Consider the following 27,333-nt stretch of genomic DNA (forward strand, 5'->3'; position numbering starts at 1 on the left):
TAATAACCTGAGGCATTAAATTCCTCATACATACATACCAGAGAGTATAAGGTTTGCTTTCCTGAAAGACAGACATATTAAAAACTGATGCCAGTATATGATTTTCGTAACATCTCAGCATATTGGGAACAGTGATTAAGCCAGAATCTCAACTTCCTTATTCACATTAATGTAAGCTTTTAATCCTCCTGCTGGTGTTAGGTAAAGTCTACAAATAAAGTCTATAAATGTGACCAGAGGTCATAATATAGGCTATGAAATCAGAAATGAAATAACACAAGCACACTGAATATTTTTTTTAGTTATTTTAGTAGCTAATTTGTGATCTTTAAAACCTCGGTAGTACTCTTTAAATCTAGTTTTGACAGTTGTGGAACTTAAACAAGTGAGGTCTTCCGCTTTTTGAAAACTCGTCAAAATTGCCTACATTTGTTCTCATTTCAGTTGTAGGGTTTATATTTGTTAATTTATTAGTCATCACTTTCACCAATAGTTGCTTAGGTTTCCCAGTGAGCCTGATTAATTCTAACTGTATTACTTTTACTGTCTGCCCAACTTTGCCTCTCACCAAGAATCAGTCTAATACATGCCTTGGGGAAATAATAAATCTAGACTATATTTTACAGTCTATTCCCCCCGTTAATAATTAAAAATAGCTAAATGTTGTAATAAAACAACTACGAACATAACTTCTAAGTGCATTATTTTACGATACAGCCATATGTTAGAAATACGTAAGACAGTACCATTCTGATTTTTTACAAAGTTTCATACGTACTTGAATTCTTTTCATCCTCCTCTGCGTCATCAACAGAGTTTGAACTAACAACACAGAAGCCTTTCACTTCTATAAAAATAACAGCTGGGAAGGTGAGCAGCACGGAGCAGACTGCTTAGGGAGACAACACACAAACAGCACCAGTGGGGTGAACTGAGGCATGTTTTAGGCACCTCAATTCTCAGTTTGCTTCCTAGGTCTGAAAACAGATTGTGATCTGGAGGTTGCAAACCAAATACAGAAATACTCTGCCAGTTGAACAAAAGATAGGTGAATTAAATTGTGAATGGACATGTGAATTGAATCATCAGTGTTTAATGAGATGAGCAAAATGTACTACATGGACTGTCTTCTTCACTTAATTTTTTAAAACTTCCATGCTCACAGGGACTAAATCAGCATAGCACTTGTGTTTTTGTGTAACTATCCATGAAATACGTTATTCTTGACCAACAAGGTTACGCTAAGTAGACCTAGCAGTGCAGTAATAATTGTCACGCTGGAGGTTTCGCTTTGCTGGCTTAACTGCACGTTATCGTTTAGCTTGCAGTTTTCCCACACGTGCCGCTTCCCTCTGAGGACAGCTGCACGCGTGCAGCGCGGCGCGGCGCGGCGTTTCTGAAGGCAGGCAGCCCGCAGCTGCTGTCTCGGGTCTCAGTGCTGTGCTGTTGCCTCGCGCTAGCTGTTCCTGGAGGGGCGCGATTACAGGAGAATATTGTCCATTTGAAAACGCCAGCTCCAGGCTGCCGTGACCCGGCGGGGGCCTGCTAGCGCAAGCAAACGGTGCTCGGCGGCTGCTGATAGCCCAGCCCTGCCTGGCGGGGGGTGACTCGTGATTTCTGAGCACGTGGAGCTGGCGACGCGGCGCTAACGCCGGGCGGGAGCCTTTAACCCTCGGCAGCCGAGGCGGCTCCTCGGCGGGGCGGCGGCGGGCAGGGCGCCCGGCCTGGCGCCGCGCCTCGGGGGGCCGCGCTGGGCCCCGGCCGCGCGGGTTGCCATGGCGACGGGCGGTGCGAAGCCGCCAGGGGGCGCTGCGGGCGGCGCTGGGCCGCGACCATCGCGGCGGTGCGAGGGGGGGGAGAAACTGAAAGTGAAGGGCTCGGGCCGCCGCGAACCGGGAACCTCGCGGGCCCGAGCCTCCCCCCGCGCCGGCCTCCGCCTCCCGCCCATGAGGGCGTGAGCCGCGCCGGCCCCAGCATGTCGGAGGGTTTCGACCGGGCTCCGGGCGCTGGCCGAGGCCAGGGCCAGGGCCGGGGCCGCGGCCGGGGCCGAGGAGGCGGCGCCCTCCTCAGCGGCACGGGCGCGCCGGAGAGCGGCGGCGGGGCCCGCCTCGAGGGCAGCGCTGCCCACGGCCCGGGCCCGGCCGAGCAGCAGCAGCATAAGCCGGGCGGCTTCCCCCAGCAACAGGAACCGCTGCGGCCGCCGAAGACGGCGCCGCCGGGCACCGGAAACGCAGGTACCGGCCGCTCGGGGGGCCGCTCCGGGGGCCCCGCCGCCCCCGCCCGACGTCTCGCCTCGGCGCCGCCCCACGGAGGCCCCTGCGATGGCCCCGGCCTCTCCGGAGATTCTCCCGCAGGATCGCGTCCCTTCTCCCCGCGCCGCGCCCGGCCTGAGGCCGCAGCCTGCCGGGCGCCTGCCTGGCTAGTCGCGGGGCGCCCCGCGCCGCGCCGTGCCCCGCGGGGGCCCTCGCGTTCGCGGGCCTGTGCCCGGGGGGGGGGGGGGGCGCGGTGTCGCCTTGCAGCCTTCCCGCGGGCCTCCCCCCCCGCTTTGTGTGCGCACATCTGCGTGCGTGCTCTCCGCCTGCTCCTGCGACCGCAGATGGTCGCAGCCCCCCTCGTGCTGAAGGGCTTCTCTCTGATTCTGGCCGAGAGGTTTGCCAGAAAGAAACCCAACCCCGCAATAGCACAGAGCGTTGTTTGTTGGTTGGCTTTTCCAGATAGCCAGCAGGTCCTGTTTTCAATAAACTTAGGAGCCGCTCTATAAAGAAAACGTGGAAAATATGCTTAAAAAAGAAATACAGTTTGACTGGATTTTTGGCCAGTGGTTTATGATAAAGGTAATAGCTAAATGTCTTTGAAGAATACGTTAAGATTTAACAGGGCCTGCCTGTGCCTTTGCCTTTGCAATCTGTGAAAAAACCACGAGAAAGCAAGCTTAGCATAGGCAGATTTACTAGTTTCTCTAGTTAGTTATGTTAACAAAAGTGTTGTAATGGGGGTGCAGAGAGCTGCTTTTTTTTTTCCTTTTCGGTCACGTTCGCCTGAACGTTGTGTTCACTTCCTGACTTGTGGAAGGGCCTCTGGTGTTTGCCGAAGTCAAAACTTTTTACGATTTAAGGAAAGCAATAAAAATGGAGTCTTTACTATAAATTCTAAAGTGAGACTGGACTTAAGGGACTTAATTTGTAAAGAATGTCAGACCTAAAGTATTTAAACCTTTTTACACTCTAAAAAGGAGTACAGTGCCACTTTGGTGGAGGGGGGAAGTATCTTGGTAACATTGTTTCTACCTGTAAGAGCAAGTCATTCCTGTTATTTTTCCCTCTTCCCACTCTGTCCCCAAAAAGTTATGTATTAGGTTATATGAATACATAGAAGTCTAGTGATGTCTAAGAAAAAGTACTAACATAACAAAACCTTTCCAGAACACCTGCGACAGACAAGAATTCCATCTGGATCACAAGATAAAGTTTCAGTTCCTGATTCTGGACCAGCAATGGCTAAACCTCAGGTGGCTGTGGCTCCTGTGGTAATCTCAAAATTGTCTGTTAACGCACCTGAGTTTTATCCCTCAGGATACAATCCAAACTTTGCAGTGAGTATCTCTTCTCTCCTTAGTATATGCCAATTTATTCATATTCAAATTAACAATATTTTCTTGAGGTCTTGTGCATTAGACAGCTTGAATGCTGCACTAGCCTGAGAGAATCCAAAATTTGGATAACAACCACCTGAGACGCAGAATGTTAAGTGATAATGGGTGAATAACAGGGAGTACTTGAGAGTCTTCAGTGTGGGATGATTTGCTAAAGTTAACTGCAGATAACTGCATTCCTTCTTGATTGCAGAGCAAGCTGTCTCTTCTGAGACTGCATCTGTTGTAGCTGCATCTACACTGCATTTCAAGTAAAGGCTTAGCTGCACTTTCATTAAGATTTCTCAGTTTTTTGAAGCAAGTGTGGGAGAAAGCTTGAGCTTCTAAGCATAGGCATCCCTTTTCTAAATGTACTGAGCCTTGGCTATGATTGATTGTGACTGCCCAACTGTATGTACCATCATCTGTCTTATAATTTTGCCCTTTGGTGATACAATATCACCAAAGGAAAAGTACTGTTGGGCTCCTTCAGAGCAGCTATCTACCTTCTATTGGATATATTGGCAGCCAGACTAAGGGTGATCTCAGATCTGTGTTGTAGATGCCCCATATAAATACAGGCTGGGTGCTTCTTATTTTCTGCTCCCTCCATGTCTTGCATGTTACTGGTACAGTAATTTTACTCCAGGGGAGACCTGTGTTAATCCTTTTAATAACCTTTTGTTATGCAAACAGCCAAACTCTGGTGTATACATATATGTATATGGTAACTACTGCTGTTACAAATATGTTCAAGTATAATAAGCATTCAAGTTGAAGCCATTAGATTTTGAATCATTAATAGAAAAATACTTCAGTTGAATACTAAACAAGGTGTTTTGATGTTTTGGAGCTTCTTTTTTCCTCACTCATAAAACTGATGTTATCTGAATGTTACAACCAATGCCAGTTTACTGAATAAAATTACTGTTCTGAATAATGCAAGCCCATAGCCAATAGACAGCTGTTGACAAAATGCCAACATGAATATGCTTCAGTGAATGGATGATCCAGGGGGAAAAGAGGGCTTTGCCCCAATGCATGTTACATGTTTTCTGTAAATAAAGGATTTTGGTTCCAAGATCAAAAAAAGCCATTTGTAATGAACACATTTGCATACATATAATTACAAACACTTAAGGCCAGAGATGTTGCTTTTCAGCTGTTTTACAGAAACACACAAGCATGTGGGAGTTTCTAGTTGCCATGTTGTAAGAATATGGTATGAATATAAGTGACTGATCTATTAATAAAAATAGCCAGTGAAAATGCTAGTGAAACCCAGAACGCTTATCTGGACGTATGTTTGGTATGTTGTAGGGGCCTTAAGCTAATCAGAGTGTACTAAGCATACAAGATCCATCTGCATATAATAGGCATGGAATAGTGATGTTTCAGAATTGTTAGTCCTTCACTATTACATAGGTTTTTATTTTGTTATTTTAATGACTGGATTATTTTAATAAATTGGGTTCATCTGCAGCAAAAGTGTGAAATTTAGCACACTTTACACAGATTTTGAGTTTTACAATGGCAGATTGGAAGCAAAACAATTTTGAGAAACTTATTTCTCTGAATTACAAATAATACTTCTTAGCTTTCATTTATAAAATTCCCTAGAGTTTTAGCTATGAAAACTCACATTTCTCTGAAATAATAAACAGCTTTTTTGCTATTTATTAAGCATTTAAGTTTTGTAAACTTATTGTTGTGTGTGTATAATCTGAAGGAAAAAGAGCTTGTTCCTAAAAGGTCTGAGGAGAAATCAAGTTGATGATAAATTAATGGTGACTAAGATAGTTTGTGAGCAGAAATGTTTTAAATACTTCTCAGGTATAGCAAAGTAGTGTTTGGCACATGCTGAAACAGAGGCTGAGAGCAGATTTGGATCATAGATCTTTTCCTATAGTTTTTGTTCTTAATCTTTCTGTAGATAAAAGAGGGGTTTTACTATCTATTTAGACTTTTTTTTAGCCATTTTTATGTCTTTAAACTCATAAACTGACTCTTGAAGAGAGGCAGTGTCAGAAAGAGCAGCTTCTTTTACAAGCTACAGCATTCCCTTCCACCTGACTACAAAGTTTTCAGACAAATTGTTTGAAGAGATGCTGGTTCTGCTGTATGTGATTAATATAAGCTACAGTTGTTACACAATGTCATACTTCTGGGGAGCAAAATAGTCTAACTTTACTGTACAGTACTTTTTGGGGGCTATTTGAAATTTCCTAGTAAAAGTTGATTTCCTTTACAGAAATAGAATATTCAGCAAGTCATGTAGAGGCCTGTTAGCTTATGGAGCCAAGGAGTAAAAACTCCAAATTGTTGGAATCATAGAATATTTTAGGTTGGAAAGGATCTCTGTAGGTCATCTCATCCAACCACCAACTCAAAGCACAACCAACATGGATCAGGTTGTTCACGGCTTTCTCATTATTCCTAGTAACAATTTGTCACCATTTCGTTAAGTTGAGCATATTTTTTCCCATTTCTGGTGGGCCACGTTAAGTCCCTTTAAGTCTTGTTCAGTATTGTCCATTGGGCAATTATTCTACTTAATTAGATATACCAGGAATGTCTTTCTAGTTTATCCTTTGTTATTTTGAGCATGTCTCCCATTAGGTTAAGTTGCATACCTTTAAGACATGGGCTTTTCAAGAATTTTGGAAAGTCTGCAAGTTTTCCCATGCGCACCTTACAGGCCCTGAAATTAATGTCACTACTTGATTTTTTCAGCAGTGTTTATCTGCATTTCTCTGTAGTTCATATGCAGGTCTTTTGATTTTCACAGATGGCAAATCTGTATTGCTTCACAGTAGAGGAGAAACTGAGGCATTTTAAAGCCAGAAAGTAAAAGGCATCTGTTGCTTTAGGGAAGTGTGGGGAGAGGGAGAATGAAAATATAAACCTGTTCAGTGTATGTATGTCCACTAAAGAAATAAAAAATGTTTGTATGTTTTATAGCTCAATTTTTCCTTGCAGTGTGTATTTTAAATCTTATTAAATAGTAGGTCAGTTGAGAATTCTATTACCTTTATGTTTTGAATCACGAATTATAAGTCGGTTCTTTAGCGATCCCTCTTTGGGCTTTGGCTTTCAATTCTGAATGCTCATGTAAGATACTATTTGCAAAATGAATTATTTGTACTATAACATCACAAAATATCTCATTCCCTATGCTATTCCTCTCATACACTAGCATTGCAATCATTCAGGAGAGTATTGAACTTTACAGACTGTTACATATACGTTAATTTTTGAATGGACAAAATTATCAGCATTCTGTCCCATCAGTGGGAGCATAAACATTGATAAGGTTGGTATTGTGCTAGCTCCTTTCTTTAGGAAGCAGGTGTGTTTACTGTCTTTTTTTTTAATATCAGTAACTGCTGATTAATGCATTACTACTTAGTTTCATTTGATGCCTTGTGGTCTTAATCCCTTGCCAAGCAATTTGTTGAAGACTTTAGAAGATTAATTTTTCTGGCTTTATTGTACATGGAAAAATTACACTACATTTACTATATTTCTTTAGTTTCTCCCCTCCTGCTTATTTTGGAGCACTTCTCTATGTAAGCACAAAACATTCCGTTTCCAATTACTTTTCCTTCTACAGTTCATTTATGTACAGTACAATTTGTGTATGCATCAGGCAAGAAGGGTTCTGAGGCTCAGTCTGGTAGTTTTATTCTTAACAGATACACTTATTTGTTTGTTTAAGGGGTTGAAAGTGTTAGTTGATCTTACACTCAACTTGGCAAACCATTTGATTTGCTTTTTAGTCTATCTTTTTGACATGTTTGGCTAGGAGACTCTAATCTGTATAATGACAACTGACACAGTTCTTAGAATTATAGGACTTAATGGAGCTTTCTGATGCATTGAGGTGTATGCTGTCTAAAAATGTTCAAGTGTACCATGTAAAAAAGATCACTATCAAGCATGCAGAGCATCAGGAGTTATTTAAGACTAAGGGCCATATAGCTTCTTTTGGAGATGGTAAGTATAACTTTGTTTTAGGTTCTTTTTAAGTTGTTGATATATTCCTTCACTGCCCTAGGAGTCTTCCTTTGAAGATGGATGTGATGGTTATCTGACTTTGACAGAGTATGTACAAGATTTCCTAAATCATCTCACTGAACAACCGGGTTGTTTTGAAACTGAAATAGAGCAGTTTGCTGAAACACTGAATGGCTGGGTCACTACAGATGAAGCTTTGCAAGAACTTGTTGAACTCATCTATCAGCAGGTAGCCTGCGTATTCCATTTTGTGATGTGGATATTATGCCTCTGTTCCATAGTGGTCCAAGATATACATATGAGTATAACTTGTTAGGTAATTTTATCTATGTAATATTTTATTTTGACTTGATTTTTCTATTCCTTTTTTAGACTGAACAGTATGGGGAAAGCTTTTGCCTAGTAGGCTGAAAAGGAATGCTCAAGTGTGGGGTACTTGCTTGGCTAATAAATTTCCACAATTTACTTCATTTCCTTTCCTGTGTCTTTGGATCTCCAGGGCCATATACTGGAGTGCAAATTACAGCAATTAAGAGTTATTTTTGAATTGTTTTATGGTAGAGATTGAACAAACCCTTAAGCTATGTCAGAGTTCTCCATTTTTCTTTTCTTCCACAAAAATAAATGTTTCATAATACTTAGATTTTTTTTTTTCATTATTTGCTATTTTAAAAAATAAACTCCCACCTGTTGTACACATCACCCTTTGGGAAACGCTCTGTTATTGACTGGCTTTGTTCTTTATTTGGAATCTACCTATTTCAGAACAGCATAATTGGAGAAAAAGAAAGCTAGTCTGCTGGGTAACTAGGTCCAGTCCCATTGATGGCTATGGAAATGAGGACAGAGACCTTGAATTGAACTCTGTACTAATTGAGGGAGCCATTGGAAAGAACAGCTTAATCTGTGTTGCTAAGCAAATGAGCTGCTGTTACTGTCTTTTGGGCTTGCTGCAGAGAATAAGTCACACTTGTGCTTGATGTTTATTTATTACATTGGGTATCTCTCACTTTAATGTGTTGGTTTCTGTCAAATTCTGTTTTTAAGAATGTGAACAAGCAACCTTTTATTCACTTTTTAAGCGCAGATACTTGCTCATTGTTTTTTTTCATATGAAATAATTCAGGGTATGTAGAACTGCATGACTGGTTGGTCATCATACAGTACTGTGGGGTATTAAGTTTCTTATTGTCATACAGAACTGATGCGCATTTAATTCAGAACATAGTTCAACTAGCCATTGAGATTACCTGTACTTTGTTCAGCATCGTCATTTTTTCCCATCTTCTATTTGGACACATGGGAGTATAGATAATTAAAGACTAAAATATGCAATACAACTTTATTGGAAGAAAGTGCAGGAAATAATCCCATATGTAACTCTTTGTATACATAAATAAATTTTCTCAAATTTAATGTAGTCTTTAATGTCACCTCCTCCTCTCTCCCCCTATTTAAAACAACAGTCCAGTGTTGGGGTGGCTGTGCCTTCCTCATCTGAGAAGCAGTGAATGCAAACAATCTAAAATAAAAACAATTTTATGTGAAAAATAAAACTATAGCTCAATGTAAAATAGCTGTTCTACTATTCAAAAGCATAATACTTCAGGTTTTTTTGTAGATCAGGAGAATATAGCATTCGAGTGCCAGTCAACTATGCTTATTATTCTTTCTTGAGCTTCTACTTAGGTGTTGTTGTTTCCTAGTCCTAGCTTATAACAAATGTCAGTTAAAATTGATGAAATGTGTTTATAAGCAGTTGCTTCAGTGACATTAATTTAACCCAACTGAGCAGAACTACAGATGTTAGGTTTGTCAAGGAAAAAGGCTAAAACAAAAAAAACCCCAAGTTCTATATAGTTTTCCCCTCATTTGGGTGTCAGGTAATTCAGGCTTTCTAAAAGATTAATTGTCTACTTCCTCCTGTTCTTCCTAATCCACTTATGTCTCTATCCATAATGGAGTGTCAGGTCTCCTGTTTTCCAAAAGCTGAGCACTCTGACTTAATGGCCTCAAAAATCTTGATTGTTGTGTAGTTAATATAATTGTTGCTGTTACAGTAACTAAAACTTCTCATGCTGTGCATTGATAGACTAGCATTTATGCTTAGATTGTGTTGGTTTTTTTGTTTTGTTTTGTTTTTGGAGTGAGAAACAAACTGGGATTGCTAGCAACAGTAATGTAGGAAAGACATTACACTATAATGATTGGTTATTAAGATGATGTCTTCAGTGGTTCTTTTTTTTTGGGGGGGGGGGGGGTCTTTGTGTGCTGTGCAAGGGCATAATGCCTAAAATTGAATTGCTTTAGTATTTGATACAACCACAAATGCAAACCAACTAATTATAGGAAGGCAATGATTGTAAAATGCAGCTGAGGTTTGAAAAAGTCAGGGTTTTTTCTTTTCTTTTCTTTTCCTATCACTAAGGAAAGTTATACTCTTAATTGATGCATTTTTACCTTGGCCTAAGAGCAGGGGACACCTTTTTGGGTCCAGGCAACTTACTGAACAGCACCAAAACGCTTGTTAGATGTTTTACATACCTCCTAATGGACAGTTTGGCTGTCTTAAGTAATCAAATTTATTGTAGCTTCCAAAAACAGCTCAGTTCTTTCCAGCAACATTATGCAGATTGTACAATTGCATTGAGTGCATGTTTTCGTCTGCTTGTGAAAGGTAATTAGATATAACACATTGACTTCTTAATGGCAAGATCTTTTTTTTCCTCAAACGTATAAGAAGCAGAAGCCTGCAAGAGCATCTGCAGTGCAGACGGATGATCGACATGTAAAAATAATGTTCAAAGATGATAAAGCCAGTGGAGGAAAGTTTAATGAATTCTCGGTATCCATGCTTTCTTTGACAGAGCTGATGGTGTTTCTTACTCCAGAGCCTTTTATCACTGAAATTGTATCTGAGAAATAATCTCAAATTTGAGTGTTGCTAGAAGAGAGTTTAAAACAAATGAACAGTAACAAATTGCCAAAACAAAGGGATGTTCTGCTTGAAGTTCTAAGAGGTTGAATGTATACCTTAATGAATTTCTAATTCGTTTTTTGCACCTCTAGAAGTTTCCAAGTGTCAGGTTTAAAGCAAAGTATTTTTCAGACAGTGTGTAACTCCAATTGTGGAATTTTATTGCCGCCACCTGTGTTTTAGTTGATAAGAGTGTAAGTGTTCAAAAGTAATAGGAATCATTTTAGAAAAAAAGACCCATCAAGGACTATTAACTGGAAAGATGCCGTTTTAACTCCTGAATTGGGAGGTTGCTGTTCTGCAGATTGCTAAAGGGTGTACCAGAGGAAGTATTTATCTTTACTTGACCTGTTTTTACGTTCTTTCCCTGAGCATTCACTATTGCCAGAAACGATTCTGGGCTAGATAGCCCTTAGACTGACTGAAGGTGAATTTTTGGTTTGAATGGCCTCATTGCTCCTCTAGAGAGAGTGCATGTCCTTAAGAAAGCGTCTTAACTCTTGATTTTTGTATAAACAGGTCATAAGTGACTTTCAGACACTCAATTTAGGTCACAGTGCGGAAGTAGAGTTGAGGACACATGGCATAAGGGTGGTTGTTTTCTTAAAGCCAAGAAATCACAGTATAATGAACTTTTAAGTGCTGAAATGCAAATAGCAAAGTGTTGCTGAGGTACAAAAGTTAACATGAAACAAATAGTAATTCTTGTAATTTTTGATAATACTGTTCTTCAGTGGTCTAGTCAAAGGTTGATAAACATTGATTTCCAAAATGCTTTTAAAGATACTTCCTAATATTCTAATCATTACTTTGATGTATAATTTATTTTTCCAAATTTATTTTGGAAGGCCACATCTGTCCCAAATTTCTCCTACATGGGAGCACGGTTGTGTAATTATTTATCTCACCATCTAACCATTAATCCACAAAGTGGAAACTTCCGACAGTTGTTACTTCAAAGGTCAGTATCAGCATGTCATTTTAAGCCTATACTCATGTTATGTGTCTTCCTCTTTTGTGTATGTAACTCTTAAGTCAGTGGGCAAAGAAGTATATCTTTAAAATCAAAGTTCAAATTGAGGATTATTAAAGCAGAGGTGCATACTGGATATCTAATACCTATATGTGTATTATTTTTAATACAGAAGAATAATTTTAATATAAAAAATAGGACAATTCAGGGTTCTATAGGCTCTTCTGAACTGAGAAGAGTATGTTAGACTGATCCCAAATTACAGGGGGAATCTGAAAGCTTAGCCAACTTTAAAAGTACTGTAAATGTAAATACATATACTGGCCTTGCCCTTGACTCTTTACTTATTTCATTGTGTTTTTTCTTCAATTACTTTTTTGGCTGTAATTGTTGTATAAAATATATTCACAGATTGGCTAATTGACTTTACATATGTGAGACAGGCACACAAAATACAGAAGGATAAACTTCCTAAATTTTCAGTTACAGAATTTTGGGGGCTCACAGTTAAAAAATGATTAGACTCCATAGTTGACAGAAGTGACTTATTTTTAAATGGATGTATTTTCTTCTAAATTTTGTTACATGAGATTTTGAAAGATTAGTACACTAATACTTCATGATTTTTTTAGAAATGATCACTTTTTCTTTGAGGACTTCTGGCTTTTTAAGCTACACTTATTTTTCATTTAAAAGACTCATTTAGTCCACCTGTGGTTAGGAGCAAAAGCATGATGAACTTGAAAGACCATCAAAATGCATTTCTGTTAATTAGGAGCATTTCCTTATAGAGATGATGGAAACTTCTTTTTTCTCCATTGTCCCAAAGCAGATGAGCCTTTTCTCTTTCAAAATGACACTACAAATCATCATTTTTATCTTGTGGGGTTCTTTAAACTGTTTGCTTCTTACAGCTTTTAGTTCGTGTGAAGGATCAATATTCTTAGACCATTAGATATACCAGAATATTCTCACTCTCCTTTTGAATGTTCTGCATCTCATTGTTTTTCCTTTTCCTGATTTGTGAGTATACTTGTTACTTGAGCAATACCATAAAGGAAATCCTTGTTGATGCTCGATTATCTATCTCGTTCCTAGTTTTGAAGCCAATCCAATAAAAAACATTCCTTTTATCACCCTGAATCCATAAATTTAAGGTTGCTTACATTTGTATTGCTAATATGTATAGAATGGTGTGGAGGGGGGGGAATATGAACAAGCTAACAACACCTACAGAAAACTCTTCTCTTTCTCAGCCCACCTTGTACTCAGACTTTGATATTCCAACTCCTTAGATTTTTTTCAGTTTCTCAATTGCTTCTTAATCCATTCCGTAACCTCTGATTTATTCTCAGTGGTTATCTTGTGTTCCTTTTATTTCAAATACTGAATTCCTTTTATGAACTGGTATGTAAACTTGCATGTTTTTGACACAGTTGTTTAATACTAGAAAAATTACCTCACTGCAGTGTTATCTTAAATTATAAATACTACTAAATCAGTTCACTGAATTTGAATCCAAAGTATTTGTATTTATAACTAAATTATGCATAGCTGTAACTTAAAATGGTGGGATGAAGAATTTATGAAATAAGTATAAAGGCATCTAAGACAATCTGACTGCTTGAAGTGAAACTTCTTGGACCCATTTTCTGAGATTTTAACTGTTTAACCGTCTTTAATTTTTACTTGCTGTAATTTGCCCTATTTCATCCTGCTGTCTCAAACTTCTTGGTGCTTGAAAACATAATTAATTAAGTTTATTCATGTACAACAAAAATCCACATTATCTTTGTGAAGGCTTCATTTTCCTCATAATCCATATTTCTGGGCATTCAGTGTTCTAACAGTTTTAATGCAGTTCATAAGTTCTTAGCATTGCTTTACATAAGTAATATGTTGTATGTGTTGGGATGTCTACAAATGATAATGATTTTTGTTTTAATGTTTCAGGTGTCGAACAGAGTATGAAAACAGAGATCAAGCTGCAAAAGGAGATGAGACTACTCGAAAACAATTTCATGCCTTTGTGCTCTTCTTAGCTGAACTTTACCTTAACCTAGAGGTAAGAAGAAAGTTCTGTGTCAGTTTTTTCTTTTTTTTTTTTTTTCTTGTTGTTGTTTTAAGCGAACACTGAAATGGAGTATCATTTGAGATTTTTTTAAAAGGGAGAAGGGAAGAAAGTCAGAGAACTTTAGAACGATTTCATTATAATGTGTCACAGAAGCAGATAAGCAAAAAAGGACAAGAAGTTAGAAGAGAAATGTATCCAGGCAAAGCAGTGTAAGAGTTTATACAAAGAAGGAACCATAAACCACCTGAAATCTGTGTCTGGTCACAGGTATTTTCTCTCTGTTTGCCTTGGAAAATTGGAAAGAACCTTTTGATATTTTCTTTTGTTTTGTCTGGTGAAACTACCAGATTATTATACTTAAACAACATAGGAAATGTACAGCTTACCAGAAGCAGGTCAGGATCAGTAATTCATGTAATTCAGTATTCAGCCACTAACAGGAGCTATTAACAAATGTTTGAGGAAGGTGTGGGAGTCTTCAAAACAAGCAATTAAAAATGCAGACTTTTAAAATTATTTTTTTCTGAAGGTTCAGTCCTTGACTCATACATGAAGCATGAAATCTTGTATTTAGATGTTTCTCTTATCTGTGATGTGTATGTACACCTTTTTCAGTACACATAAACTTGTTTGACTCATATCCATTTAAGCTCACTAACTTCTGTAGTGTTCTTAAATATATTTCTGGTTTATGTTTCAGTAGTTTGATTTAATCAGGCATTATAAAAATGTTCTCCTGGCATGAGAAAAGAAACCAATGCTCTAACCTGTTTTTATTTGTAAGTGGGCCTTAAAATCTACTTCTCGCTTGCAATAAGTAAAAAGAAAGCTTTCCAAAGGGTGTGTGTTGTTTTGCTTTTCGACAGGTTTTGTGGAGTATTTCCTTAATTTTAAAACCATTTTCTATATTTTTCAATTAAATAAAGAATGCCTTCTAGAAGCAAGCTACTATGCAGCTGTAGAGAATGCATAATGTAGGATGGGCAAGAGCCTGGGACTCCAAGAAGCTGGAATGATGTGCACCATTTGTCAGGCATTTTGCAGCTTCCCCCAAGAACTGATTAATGAAAACAAAATATTAGGCATACCCTGTTTGTCAGATTTGTTAGAATATTACTCAATCTGTATTCTAAAATATTGACCATATTTTGCATGTTGTTCCAACTGAAGAGCCCATGTATGTTAATCACAAACCAGACCATACAGCATCTGAGAGGGAAAATGTGACTAAATTAATTTCTAAAATGTAAATCTTCTAATGGGTTTTTGATCTTCTGCAGATTAAAGGAACAAAGGGACAGGTAACACGAGCAGAAGTTCTTCAAGCTGGCCTTGGGGAATTACTAAATGCTCTCTTCTCTAATCCTGTGGACAACAATTTGATATGTGCAGTGAAACTGCTGAAGGTGAGACAATAGTTTGAAAAGAAGGAGGGAAAAAAAAGTCTTGTAATTTCTGATTTTTCTAATGTATTATAGTCCTGATTGAAAGAGGGCATCATCCATATTCAGCTTGTCTTCTTTAAAAGAAAAATATAAAACAGCCAACATACCTGAGACTTGTACCTGTCTAATTTTGTATATAATTCCCATCAAATATCTCAGTTAATCAGAAGAAAATAGATTATATTAATATTTAGGAATAATAATGTCTTAAAGGTCAGAACTTTAAATAATTCAACAGAAATCTCAGATAAAATCTAAACACTGCTGTTTTCTTCCTTCACTCTTCTAGCTAGCTAACTTTCTCATGTAGTAAATTCAGACTTTCATGGCAAATTTCAGATGCCTCAGGTTGTTCCTTTCTTAAATTGAATAGCTAAAAATTTTGTTTAACTTTATTTAAATAATAATTAGCATCTATGGAAAATACCATTTCTCATGCTTATTTCATTCTTGCAATTTAGCTTTTTTTGGCAGGGGGGTGTTGAGGGGATAGTTTGCCTGATTGCAGGACCTTCCATGTCTCTTTGTATATATAATGCAAAAGAGCTCTATCTAAACAGAAAATGTTTACTTGTAAGTAGTTGTAAGTGCATCAGTTAAACTGCATGGAACTGAGGTACATCTGATTTCCTAGCTGTATGTGGCATCCACACAAATGCCTCTATTCAAATAAGCCAGACTATTCAGGCTGAATATCCTGCATTTTGCTGATCAGCCATTCAGAACTCTGCTGTGATTTCACGTTTCCTCGTGGTGCATTTCAGGAGACCTACTTGAAACAGTAATGCTGGGACTCGAGGATGGATTGCTAGCCCACTCTCATCAACCTGTTAGTCTTTTCCATCTGTTCTCAAACTGAGATGAGACAGCAAGTTTATAAATTAGGTTTATGGCAGCTTTTATTAAACTGGAGAGAATGGCACGTAAGAGTTTGTGTCGCACAAGAGAGGGCATTTCGCTCTAAAGTTCTGTGATGCTCTCGATGCTAATACTGTACAGTTATAGAAAAAGGAAGAAAAGCATATAAAACCACATGTCTGGAGCATGCACGCAGTAAAAACATAAAACACTCCTAGTACAACTAGCAGTGATTGCTGAAGAGGGTCAGGATGAAACGGTGAGTACTGACAGCAGAAAATCAAGATGATGGAGCTCATTTTTCTAAAAGCCAGCACAGACATTGTCTCAGTACCTCTTAGTCCCGTGTTCCACCCATGCCTAAAGAAACTAACAGCCACAGCTATAATCAGTTCTTGCTGGTCAGTGGGAGACAGGTTTGATACTGACCGTTTCTTGCAGTTGTGGTTATGGAAGTGTGTGAGGCTGAGCTGTGAAGTAAAGCTTGGTTATGCTTGGGAGGCTGTTGATTTTTCACATGTGGATATTCAGCTGAGTAGGATTCACTGATAGGAAATACTTCCGTATCTTTCCTTCCTCTCTTCTCCTCTTCCCCCCTGCGCGTGTCCCCTTCCTCCCCTCCCCAAAAGAAAGATGAGGAAGAAAAAAATTAGTCTGTTTTATTGTGGCACAGGCTAGAAGAGATTCCTGTATCACAGATCCAGGCTAACACAGGCAGCCACATCATAGAGTTCTTCCCGTAGATCTGCGCGATAGCATGTGGTTAACCGCTGTCTTTAAGTGGAGTGATACGGAGAGGTTTCTAATTAGGGATAATTAGAAATTCAGGATTTATTAGCTGAAAGGAGGGAGGAAGTATTTCCTCTCCAGATCAGCATGAACATTAATGGAGTTAAGCAATTGTCTGTCATTCTTGGAGCTCCAACTTGTCATGTGCTTCCATGCTCTGGGAATGCTTTCGCTGGATGCCTGAAAAGGGAAAGAAGCAGGGCATAATGTCAGTAGGTTGTACTTCTGGAATACTAAAGTGTAGGTGACAGTGTCTCACAAAAGCCTTTCTCATTAGAAAGATGAGAAGTTTCGCATATCTAGAAGTGCTTGAAGGTTGGAAACAGAAAATGGAGAGGCTTTTTAAAACGTTTTCAGTAACTGAATGGATATCTCTTCAAAAAGCCCTACCGGACAAAGAAATGTATGTAGGGAAGTAGTATGTTGCTTTTGAAGCAATGGACAGGTGTACCTCTGGGAACAGTGGGAGAAAGAAACTGCAACTGAGGAAACGTGTATGGGATTTTATACGTTACACCACTTGTTGAGCAAGCTGTACTTTCTTTTGCTTAGTACCACTAGGAAACTGAGTAAATTAAGTAAACAAAGTAACATACTACTTTGCACAAACAGCCTTACAGTTTGTTTTTTAGATACAAGAGCAGCAGAACTGAGGCAAAGACAAAGGTGTAAGTGATCCTTTAACACTGCATTTGCCACTCCTGGTGTGAGAGAACTGTTACCAACTTGGATGAGTGGTGGGTTTTTTGAGTATGGTTTGATTAACATCAAAAAGTTAGGATGTATCACTTGATTTCTACAACAAAAGGTTCTTTTTCTCAGTTCTTTCCTACTGTTTGCATCATTACAGTTGTAGAAGTATATAGAAAGTATATACACATATATAGAAGAACATATGCATGAGGAAAACAAGTCTTTTTGCTATTAAGCTTTACTTTTTCTAAAAAAAAAAAAAAAAAAAAAAGAAAAGAAAGTTAGCCTCTATGTGGGGAGCAACTCTTCTCTTCATAAACCATTAGAAGCCATTCCCCCATATAGAGTGGGGAAAACAGTTTCTTTTAGAAATGAAGATCAAAAATTAAACAGCATATTTGTGGATTCTTTTTTTGGATGGTTTTTCTTCCTCATTCTCCCTTCTCCTCACGCTACAGTGTTTATGGGGGGGGGTCACTTTTTGGATTCTTCTGTCTTAAATTCACGTTCTGGGGGCTCATTTTGCTATAGCAAATAGAGAAAAGGGAAGAGAGGTTTTACTACTTCTAATCTAAGCATTTTAAACAAAGATTGGATGTTCAAGCAGGTTGCTTAATAGCAAGTGCGAGGTTGTGCTCAGCGAGCACATTCACTCCTGCAGGTAGTCCTTATGTTGGAAGAGCTTCCTTGCAGCAAGGACCACTGAAAGACCTTTCAAGAAAGGCAGCACACAAAGCAGGAAGCTTTTCGATGCTGCTGTTTATTCTGATGGTTCTCCAAAGTTTTCCAAAGGTGGAGAACTCAACAGTTCTGTGGATATTCTTGCAGTATTTATCTTGCTTCACAGCATTCATTACAAAATAAGACAGTGATCTAAATTATTTTATGACACATATTGCTGAATCTAAAATGTATTACAGACTAGAATCAGCAGTGATTTTTTTTTTTTTAATGGAAGTGTTTTCTGATGTCTCAAAGTATCTACAGATGTTAATCTGTAGCCAGATTAGGCTTTCTTATGAAATCTGAGTTTTGCTAAAAGCTTAGTATCCTACTGAAACAATAAATGCCTATTTTCTGATGTCTTTTCCCTTTAACAGATGCAGGTTTTTACCTGTTTGCTTTGCAGTATGTTTATTTTTAATCAAACCACCTTTGTGCTGTTATCTAAGGTCAAGGCAGGGCTGTAGTAGAAAACTGGGGATGTGAATTGAGTGTTGGTTAAGGTATTTGCTTTTAGCTTTACATTTTAGTCCTTTGTAGCATGAGACACCATTCTGAGCATTTTCAATCATGTGACACTTAAGTACATTAGAAGTTGCTATTAACTTTGCTCACTATGGTGGCAAACTATTTTTTCCTAGTTTAACTCTTAACTCCTACTGTGCTATTGTTGGGCGATGAAATGCCTATTCTTAATGGGAAAGGCTTTCATCCATGGCAGTTCTAGGTTGTCTGCTGCTAGAGAGCTCTCCCGGCAGCAGTTCCAGCCTCACAGGTTTTACATACTAAAATTCAAGCTGGCTGTGTTAGATAATTCTTGGCTCCTCTGATACAGCTCCTCGTGAAATCCTCTGGCATATGCCTGGTGCTAGCTATGCTGACTGACGTGTTTCTAACAATTGCTAACCTATTCCTTATTCTCAGGTAAGCTGGTGGCCTGCAAAAATGTGGTCCACTTCTTCATAGTATGAGCTTAAAGCAATTAGGATCTGATACTGTCGGTTCTTTTGAACAGGATTCAAAATGTTGCAGGATTTCTGAATTGACATGACTTGAGTAACTGTATGGTCAAATGCAGTACGTCTCCCACTGATGTGCAGACTCCGATTATGATGTGTTACAGTCTGCCACAATAAATCATTGCAATATTCAAAAAGACTGTTCAGTGTGTATGTTCTGTTGTAATGTGACTTGTCTCACAGTGTTATTAAATCACTGAAGAGTGTTGGGTTTTTTTAAGTCATGTTTAAAGAGTGGAGGGAAGTGCCTATTAACTTGGTAACATAAGCACTGGAAACAGAGCTACCATACTGCCAGCAGTCTAAAATAATCTACTTAAAAGATCTGTAACGTTACAAAACTGAAGAGATCTAGAAGATTGGCAGTTCCAACCTTCAGGTAGTCAGACAATGCATCTAAAGAGATTCTGTAACAATCTGTAACATATTAGGTTGATAACTTTTCTTCTTAGTTTTCTATAATTTGATTAAAAACTTTTTTTTTTTTTTTTTTTTTTTTTTTTTTTTACTAATACATTGTGTTTAGTTGACAGGCTCAGTTTTAGAAGATGCTTGGAAAGAAAAAGGGAAGAATGAAATGGATGAAATGATTCAGAGAATTGAAAATGTTGTGTTGGATGCAAATTGCAGCAGGTGGGAAGACTTTATGTTCAGCATTTTATTTTTTTATTAAACATCTTAACTTTTCATGAAAAGTAAGGTGATACTTTGTTCACTTCCGACCTATCAAAAAAAATTTTCAATCAAATTTAAATCTATTAGTAGAGATACAGTCAGGATTTCTGACCTTTATGTCTTGAAATATCTCTTCAGTGCTTTAGAGTCTAAGAAATTATAAGTACCAAAAATACAATAATGGTGATGTGTGACAGTTTATACTTTTACATCTGAATTTAAATATGGTATGTATAAATCATAACCTGTAAGGACATAAAATTCATATTTTTTTTCTGGAGAACAAATACCTTTGGCAGAATCTTACTACAGGCTGGAAAAAAATGTCTGGCTTGTATATTCTTCTGGATTGCAATCAGTTCTGTACATAAGGCTATCTGATTCTGCTGTATTCCATCCTCAGGCTTCTTACAGACTTGTTAAAAACCTGTAGGGTGTTCAGACGCTGAGCATATCTCTTGCTTTATGCCTTATGGAGGGACACCAACAGTACCTGGTAGCATCTGTGGGCTGTAATTGAGCCACTCTGCAGGGAAGAAGAAGGTTCTGCTTCAAGAATCCAGAGAACACTGATGGCCTAAGCCACAATCCAAGACACAGAAGGACAAACTTATTTTAGTAAAAGAAAGAATTGAAGATATATATATATATGTTTTTGAGACTCACTGAACTTTTCTTCATGGACTTGCTTAAGAGGAAAAAGCAGTTTCTCTTACTGTAGGGAAGATGTCGAGATGGTATTTAATGCATTGGCATCGTTACCTTTTATTGTTGGCTAAAGAATTTCATTGTGATGCAGAAGGCCAAAGTTAGGAGCATAGATTAGATGCTTAAACTAGTGTGAGAATATCAGTCTCTGTTGCTCCCCACTACCATCCTTTATAAGAAAAGGGTCTGCTCCTCAGATTACTTGTGCTGCAGATTTGATAGCTTGATTTAAAAACTACAGCAATTTCTATTCTGTATGGGCTGCCTACATCACCAGAGAGGAAGTGGAAAGGGAAAGAAACTCAATCTTTCTTATATTTTATAATTGAGGAAATACATATAAAGCATCAAGACTCAGACAAGAGAACTAACTCCATTTTCTGTAGACTGGACTAAACTTTGTCCTTTTGGAGCTTTTTTTTTTTTTTTTTAAAGTCACTGAAGGAAGAAAAATACAATATCCTGATGACAAGATAATTATCACTCAACCTGGTTACGTATTTTTTTCTGTTGTCTCAGGGATATTATAAACTAGGATTCCATAGATAAAAAGCAAAGCCTTTTTGATGTTGATAAACTCATCACGTTCTGCTGTGAACACTGTTGTATTTTATCACTTAATGTAAATTCTTTTCATACAGTATTTTAATTGATGAGCCCCAAAGGTGACATTTTAAGAAAATACTTTCTCATTGTTGTGAAGGAAGAAGCTGTTGCTTAATGTGTTCAAACATGCTACAGTGACTGTGTGGAGATAAGGGAGGGTAGCATGAGAAAGATCTCCTCCTAAAAGACCAAAATGGTAATTTGTGTTAACTAAATAACATTTGGTAAAGTTAAATCTGGACATAACAGAAAAATACATCACGTTCATGCTGTTCCAATCATGTTTCAAATCTTATAAACCTATTAATAAATCTTAAGGACTTTGTTTTTACTAACATATTCAGTGATACTGACAGAAAATTAGGAAGGACATTTTGTTGCTTGCGGTTGTGTTATATAAAATATTTTCCATAACTGGGTGCACTTGTAATTTATTCTTATCATAAAATGTCTTTTGTTAAAAACACAACTTGGCAGGCTGGGATTTAACATTACAGTATAGTTATCATGCAAAGTAATTCTGACCTTGGGTAATGTAGCCATTGTAAGAAAGTATTTTGGTTAGTTGGTCTCTTTAAACTGATTTATGACTGTAAATCTGCAGTAACAGGTTTAACAAGTGTTAAGCAATTTTGTTCTCTTACTGACATTTTTGCGGGGGGATTGTTTTTTTTTTCCCCCCTATTCTTTTGCATGAGTACGGTCCCTAAACGATTTTAGGGACTGATTTAACAAACCAGTTTTTGCAGGATAAGAGAGGTCTGATTTCTTGCTTAGCACAAAACATTCAAACTTCTGTGCTTTTCTCTATTTCAGAGACGTGAAACAGATGCTTCTGAAACTAGTAGAACTACGATCAAGTAACTGGGGTAGAGTACATGCAACTTCTCCATATAGAGAAGCTACCCCTGAAAATGACCCAAACTATTTTATGGTAAGAATGTACTCAAACTTCAGTTCCTTAATATATTGTGGATTTAATTTGATCATAGACAATCACATTGCTGAAAACTACAAACAGTTATCTCTCTGAAAGCATATAATTTACTGTATAACTTTATTCTTAGAATGAGCCAACATTTTACACTTCTGATGGTGTTCCTTTCACTGCAGCAGATCCAGGTATGTCTTAAGCTTAGTACACCTGTTTTCTCACTCTTAAGAAAGTTGTAATTAAGTTTGTCCTGCTGAAGTACATGCAAAGTTCTTTTTAAAGTATCTGAAACCAATACAATTGAAAAGGCAAAATTATGTCTGAATTTCTGGCTTTAAAGTGTGTAATATATGCCCTGCTCTGGATTAAAATAATGTAAATGTTAGAGGATATGTACTTGACTTCACATAGTTCAGAAGGATTTTGGCTATAAACCTCAGCACTTACTGCTGTTTCTTCAGGTAGTCAGAAATCTTGCAGTCTATTTTGGTTTGTCCATTGGTCATTAATGAAAGGGAGTTTGTTTCTTTGGTGGCTTCTTTGTTTTCTGTTGTCTGGGCAGAGCATGGCTTGACATCATTTGAGATAAACATGTGTGACTACCTTTACAGTTCTTTGGAAAATAGGTATCTTTCCTTATTCTTAGAGGTGATGATTGATGTCATAGGAAAACACTGTAGGAAAGAGGTTTTTCCTGTAATATGAGACCATAAATGACATGAAACATTAAATAGCTTATTTTCAAACTGTATAGAGGAATGCTAATTTATATGATTAATCTTATTATATATCACTCGGTCTCATTTTTGCTATGCCAGATTACCAAGAAAAATACCAAGAGCTGCTTGAAAGAGAGGATTTGTTTCCAGACTACGAAGAAAATGGAACAGATTTAACAGGGGCTGGAGATCCGTATGTTTCCTTTCAGAGCGATACTTTTTTAATACTAGTTATTTTTACTGCAGACTTAAGAACACAGTCTTGACAAAAATGTAAAGCTGTACAATGAAACTGTTTGCTTTTGCGTAGGTTGGTTTGTAATTATGCAAGTTGGAAAAAAATATTATATTTATCCAATTGAGAAAGGTGGTTATATTTCAGATATTTCTGCACATATGCAAGCATATTCTCATATGCATTAAAATTTTTTTTGCCTGAATGAAGCACCAGAGCTAGGAAGTGTCAGAAATGAAGCAACCTGAATTTATTTGATTTATATGCATACATCCTAGCTATAGGCGATCACAAAATTTTCAAAGCCTTTCAAGGGGAAGAGGAAAGGATTGTTAAGGATTCCAGTTTCTCTCCTCAGGATAGGTAATATTCTCTGAATAAATGGCTATTCAGCATTCCTATAGAACAGGAAAAGCAACCTAATAGCAAAAGAGGAATCTGTAGATGGGAATATAATCTGACTTTTTGATACCAGTTTATAAGCGTTTAATAGGAAACTAGTAGAAGAAATTGGGTCCAGAATAAATTGAGCTTTGTACTTATGTCTTTGAAGGGTGGGGAGGATTCTCAGATCACGATTTGATAGTGAACTTCTGTACCTAAAAATATTTCCAGTGTTGTTCGTATAGATGGTAGAGTGCTGGCCTGAATCAGTATTTTTGGTAATAAATTGGAAAACTTTTAGGTGGTACTTAGGCAAGAAGAGCTGCAGTAGCTTTGGAGGATTGGTTTAGACAGTAGAATGGCTCTGATAAATTAGAGATGTCATCAGAAATGAAGCAAGCTCATATTCAAAATAAATACCTATGTGAACTGCTGTGCCTAGAAAAGCAAATGAAATGCACAATGAAGATAGCAACTTAAAAAAAAAAAAAAAAAAAAAAAAAAACAGGAAATCTGAAGTGACATATGAAAGACGGTGAGCCAACCTTTATACAAGGTGACTGTGGACCCTTCTTTGTTAGCTTAAGAAAAGCTTAGATAAATGCATCCTGATGCTTTGTCAGCTGCATGACTCAGATCAGGAAGAAGGGTTCTATGTTTGCGTCCCTCCTCAAGCCTACACTTCCACAAAAAAGGAGGAACGAATAAAATAAGTATGTAGACAAATTATTTTAATGCACAATGCCCCAGAAGAAAATATTTTCCTTATCAAACATTTCTGTGGCACTTATTGTGGTTGGACGTCAGATAGATAGATACTATTTTTGGCCTCAGTGCAGCTGAGACATGCCAATTCCCTTGTAATTCCCTGACTAAGGCACAGAGAGAGAAAGTAAACAGGGCACCTGAAACTAATACACGCTTTTTGAGAGTCAATAGCTGCAAAGTTTTTGAGGCAGGGCATGTTTTAGGGGCTTTTTTTGTTTCTCTGTTTTTCTGTTTAGAATTATATACCATATGTTCAAACTACAAATCCATTGTCCTAATTTATGGTGATGAACACTCCAGTTGGATGTACAGAAAACAAGCAACACTTAAGTTGCTTCCAGTAACTGTGGGAACAGGAGAAGCTGTTAAGTGATCACCATCCCTGCCCAGCTTTATTTTGAAACTCTGTAGTAGCTTCCATTCTCTGTAATACCGATTGTCAGTAACAGGACTGAGTCTTTTATCTGGTCTAAATATGACAGATGTTCTGTGAAATAAAGACTAGTTACCATATAATAGAAGGTAATGCCATAATGCAGATGCAGAAGGGAAATTAATTAAGGTTGCCTTCTTTCATGGATCAGCAAATAGGAATACAGGTTGTCTATGTAAAGATTTTTTTTTTTTTCCTGAATAGTGTGCAGATAAAACAGTTGATGCAGCATGTGCACTAGGAGGTTGACCAGGATGTTAACCAAACAGAAATTATGCCAACATAATGCTTTTCGCACATAGATCAGTGCAGGCACATTACTGAAGTTTAGAAAGAAGTTACTTTGGATTGCATTATGAATTGCTTTTCTGTCATCCAAGAAACACTATTTCTGTCTTTTAACCTGCAGACAGCAGAAGATAGTCTTATAATGGCCACAAACACTGTAGCAATTAGTACGTTTGTGCTGCTTTGAGCTTTTTCTTTTTCTCCTGGTAGCCATGATTTTTTTTTTTTTTTTTTTAATTCCCCTTTTGGTCAGTGTCATGGTTGACTTATTTAAGAAGCTCTGCTTTATTCTTGGAAATTGCATAAAAACTTCACCTACTTGTTGTTTCTGAAAAAATCTGTACCTAAACTGATGTATTCTTTTGGGGATTTTGTAGGTATTTCGATGACATTGATGATGAGATGGATCCAGAAATTGAAGAAGCATATGAAAAATTCTGCCTAGAATCAGAACATAAGAGAAAACAGTGAGATGCTACACATAAATGTTAGTTTATTAAAGCAGTTTAGGTATGATTAGAATACAGGGGAACAGAGAATTGTAACATTTGTACCAAAATAAGGAAGCTGAGTTTCTTCAAGTACTAACGTTACACAATTTTCATTTTGTTAAACAGAATCTGCCAAAAATTGTAAACTTATGCCCTGTAACTTAAAATATTGTGTATATATCATAGTTTATTTTATGTACAGGTAAATGAACAATGTTTTGGCTGCAATAAAATCGATTTAAAAATATTAAAATGGAAATAAAACTTAACTAACTGGGAACGGTCCCATTAAATTTCTCATGGGGTAGAAAGGGGATAAATAACTTGATCTAAATTTAATTGCTTGCTTGTTTTAGTATACCTTAGAACTTATTTATCCTTTTCTTCATATGCAAGATATCCGGGTTTTGGTTGGGTTTTGGTTGGGTTTTTTTTCCTTGTTTGGTTGCTCTTTTGTTGTTTGGGGTTTTTTGAGGGGGGGGGTGTTTGTTTTTTTGCTAAGCAGAGTATTAGCTGAATATGGATTATCCTTTCTGTATGTCACAATCATGACAAATGGTTTGTTAAGATTTTTTTCCCTCCCTTCTCCCCTTTGCAAAACACATGGGTGAGGTCTAGACTTTTTTTACTGGAACAAACATTTAATATATTGATACTGTGAAGAAGCAAGCAGTATTTTGGAAGTCAGGTGCTTTCAAGACCTTTGGTTCAGCTATTTTCAACTTTTACAAGCAAAAACTCTCCTTTAAATAGTTTGCTGTGTTCTTCAAGGCTACATGAGTATAGTTATGTTTTAACCATGCTCCTCATGAGTATGTGCAGTTCTTAATATATTTTTCTGAATGTATCTAACATGTCTAACCTTCTCGCAACCTTTGTAATTTTCTCCAGTCTTCTAATTTTATATAATTTGTCATAATTTTGTAGCTTGTGTACCCTCAATCATTTATTTCATAAATGTTAACATTTTGAAGCCAGCTGCTCCTTTTTGACCCAAAATAATCATGTTAATTTTTCTTGGATACTCCACTGTTGTTGCTGATTTTAGTTGTACTGCTTCCTGTCATTTGTTATTGGTTAGACAAAGTAGAACCCCTTTACGGAAAAAAAATGGACAAATATCCCCAAAAGTCGCTACTGTAAAGAACACATGTTGTAAATATGCATGTAAATAATTCTGTTAATATTTCACTGTAATACGTTTGGTTAATTAACTTGTGCGTCTGCTAATACAGTAAGCACTGACTGTTTTCTGGATGTTTATTTAACATATTCATTTAGGTCTGAGTTTTGGAAAATAAAAATTAACTAGCTTTGTTTCCTTTGGTATATTTCCACTGTATTTTGTCTTTTTGTTTAAAAAAAACAAAAAACAAAAATGTTCAATTTTGTTCCTTCTTTCTCCTTCCATTTTTCTCTTCCCCTAACACCTCATTGTCTTTTCTTTAAGTACACAGTTGCAGAGATTATTTCTATGAATTTTCTTTTTCTAATTTGTATTAAAAGGACAATATACTCATAAGTACTATATAAACATTTCAAAGCCACTAGACAAATATCCAGAAACTAGGTAACTGTAAATTAAATTGCATGATTTTCAGGCAAAAGTACTTCACAGACACATTCTCTCACATATAGTTGAGAATATTTTTCTTAAAAACATGTAATCCAAATGTAGGTTAGATTTCTTGGTAACTTTACACGCAGATGCTCTGTGGAAAATACATTAATGAAAACAATACGACCAAGGAACGAGGATTAAAATATGCATTATAGTGAGATAATAGCGTCTTCAAGGGACTCTGCCTTGTGTTTAGTTTTGTGTCTTTTGTGCAGTGTTTTTTTGTGAAAAGTAGCTGTCTGAATCTAGATGTGTGCATTCTGTCAGAGAAT

The 27,333-nt window shown here is 37.4% G+C and overlaps 1 protein-coding gene across 1 annotated transcript; it reads left to right on the top strand.

Annotated features, from left to right (window-relative positions):
* The first annotated feature begins 1,793 nt into the window (after positions 1-1,793).
* LOC135325043 (polyadenylate-binding protein-interacting protein 1-like) lies at positions 1,794-26,769 on the top strand. Its single transcript, XM_064502439.1, has 11 exons — positions 1,794-2,234; positions 3,423-3,592; positions 7,689-7,877; positions 11,474-11,586; positions 13,552-13,663; positions 14,953-15,078; positions 19,726-19,832; positions 22,005-22,122; positions 22,256-22,310; positions 22,941-23,034; positions 25,327-26,769. The coding sequence occupies exons 1-11, from the start codon at positions 1,976-1,978 to the stop codon at positions 25,418-25,420; spliced, it is 1,437 nt and encodes a 478-aa protein (XP_064358509.1). The 5' UTR covers positions 1,794-1,975; the 3' UTR covers positions 25,421-26,769.
* Positions 26,770-27,333: the final 564 nt, after the last annotated feature.

This window comes from Dromaius novaehollandiae, chromosome Z (assembly GCF_036370855.1).
Source record: "Dromaius novaehollandiae isolate bDroNov1 chromosome Z, bDroNov1.hap1, whole genome shotgun sequence".
In the NCBI taxonomy this organism is placed as follows: domain Eukaryota; kingdom Metazoa; phylum Chordata; class Aves; order Casuariiformes; family Dromaiidae; genus Dromaius; species Dromaius novaehollandiae.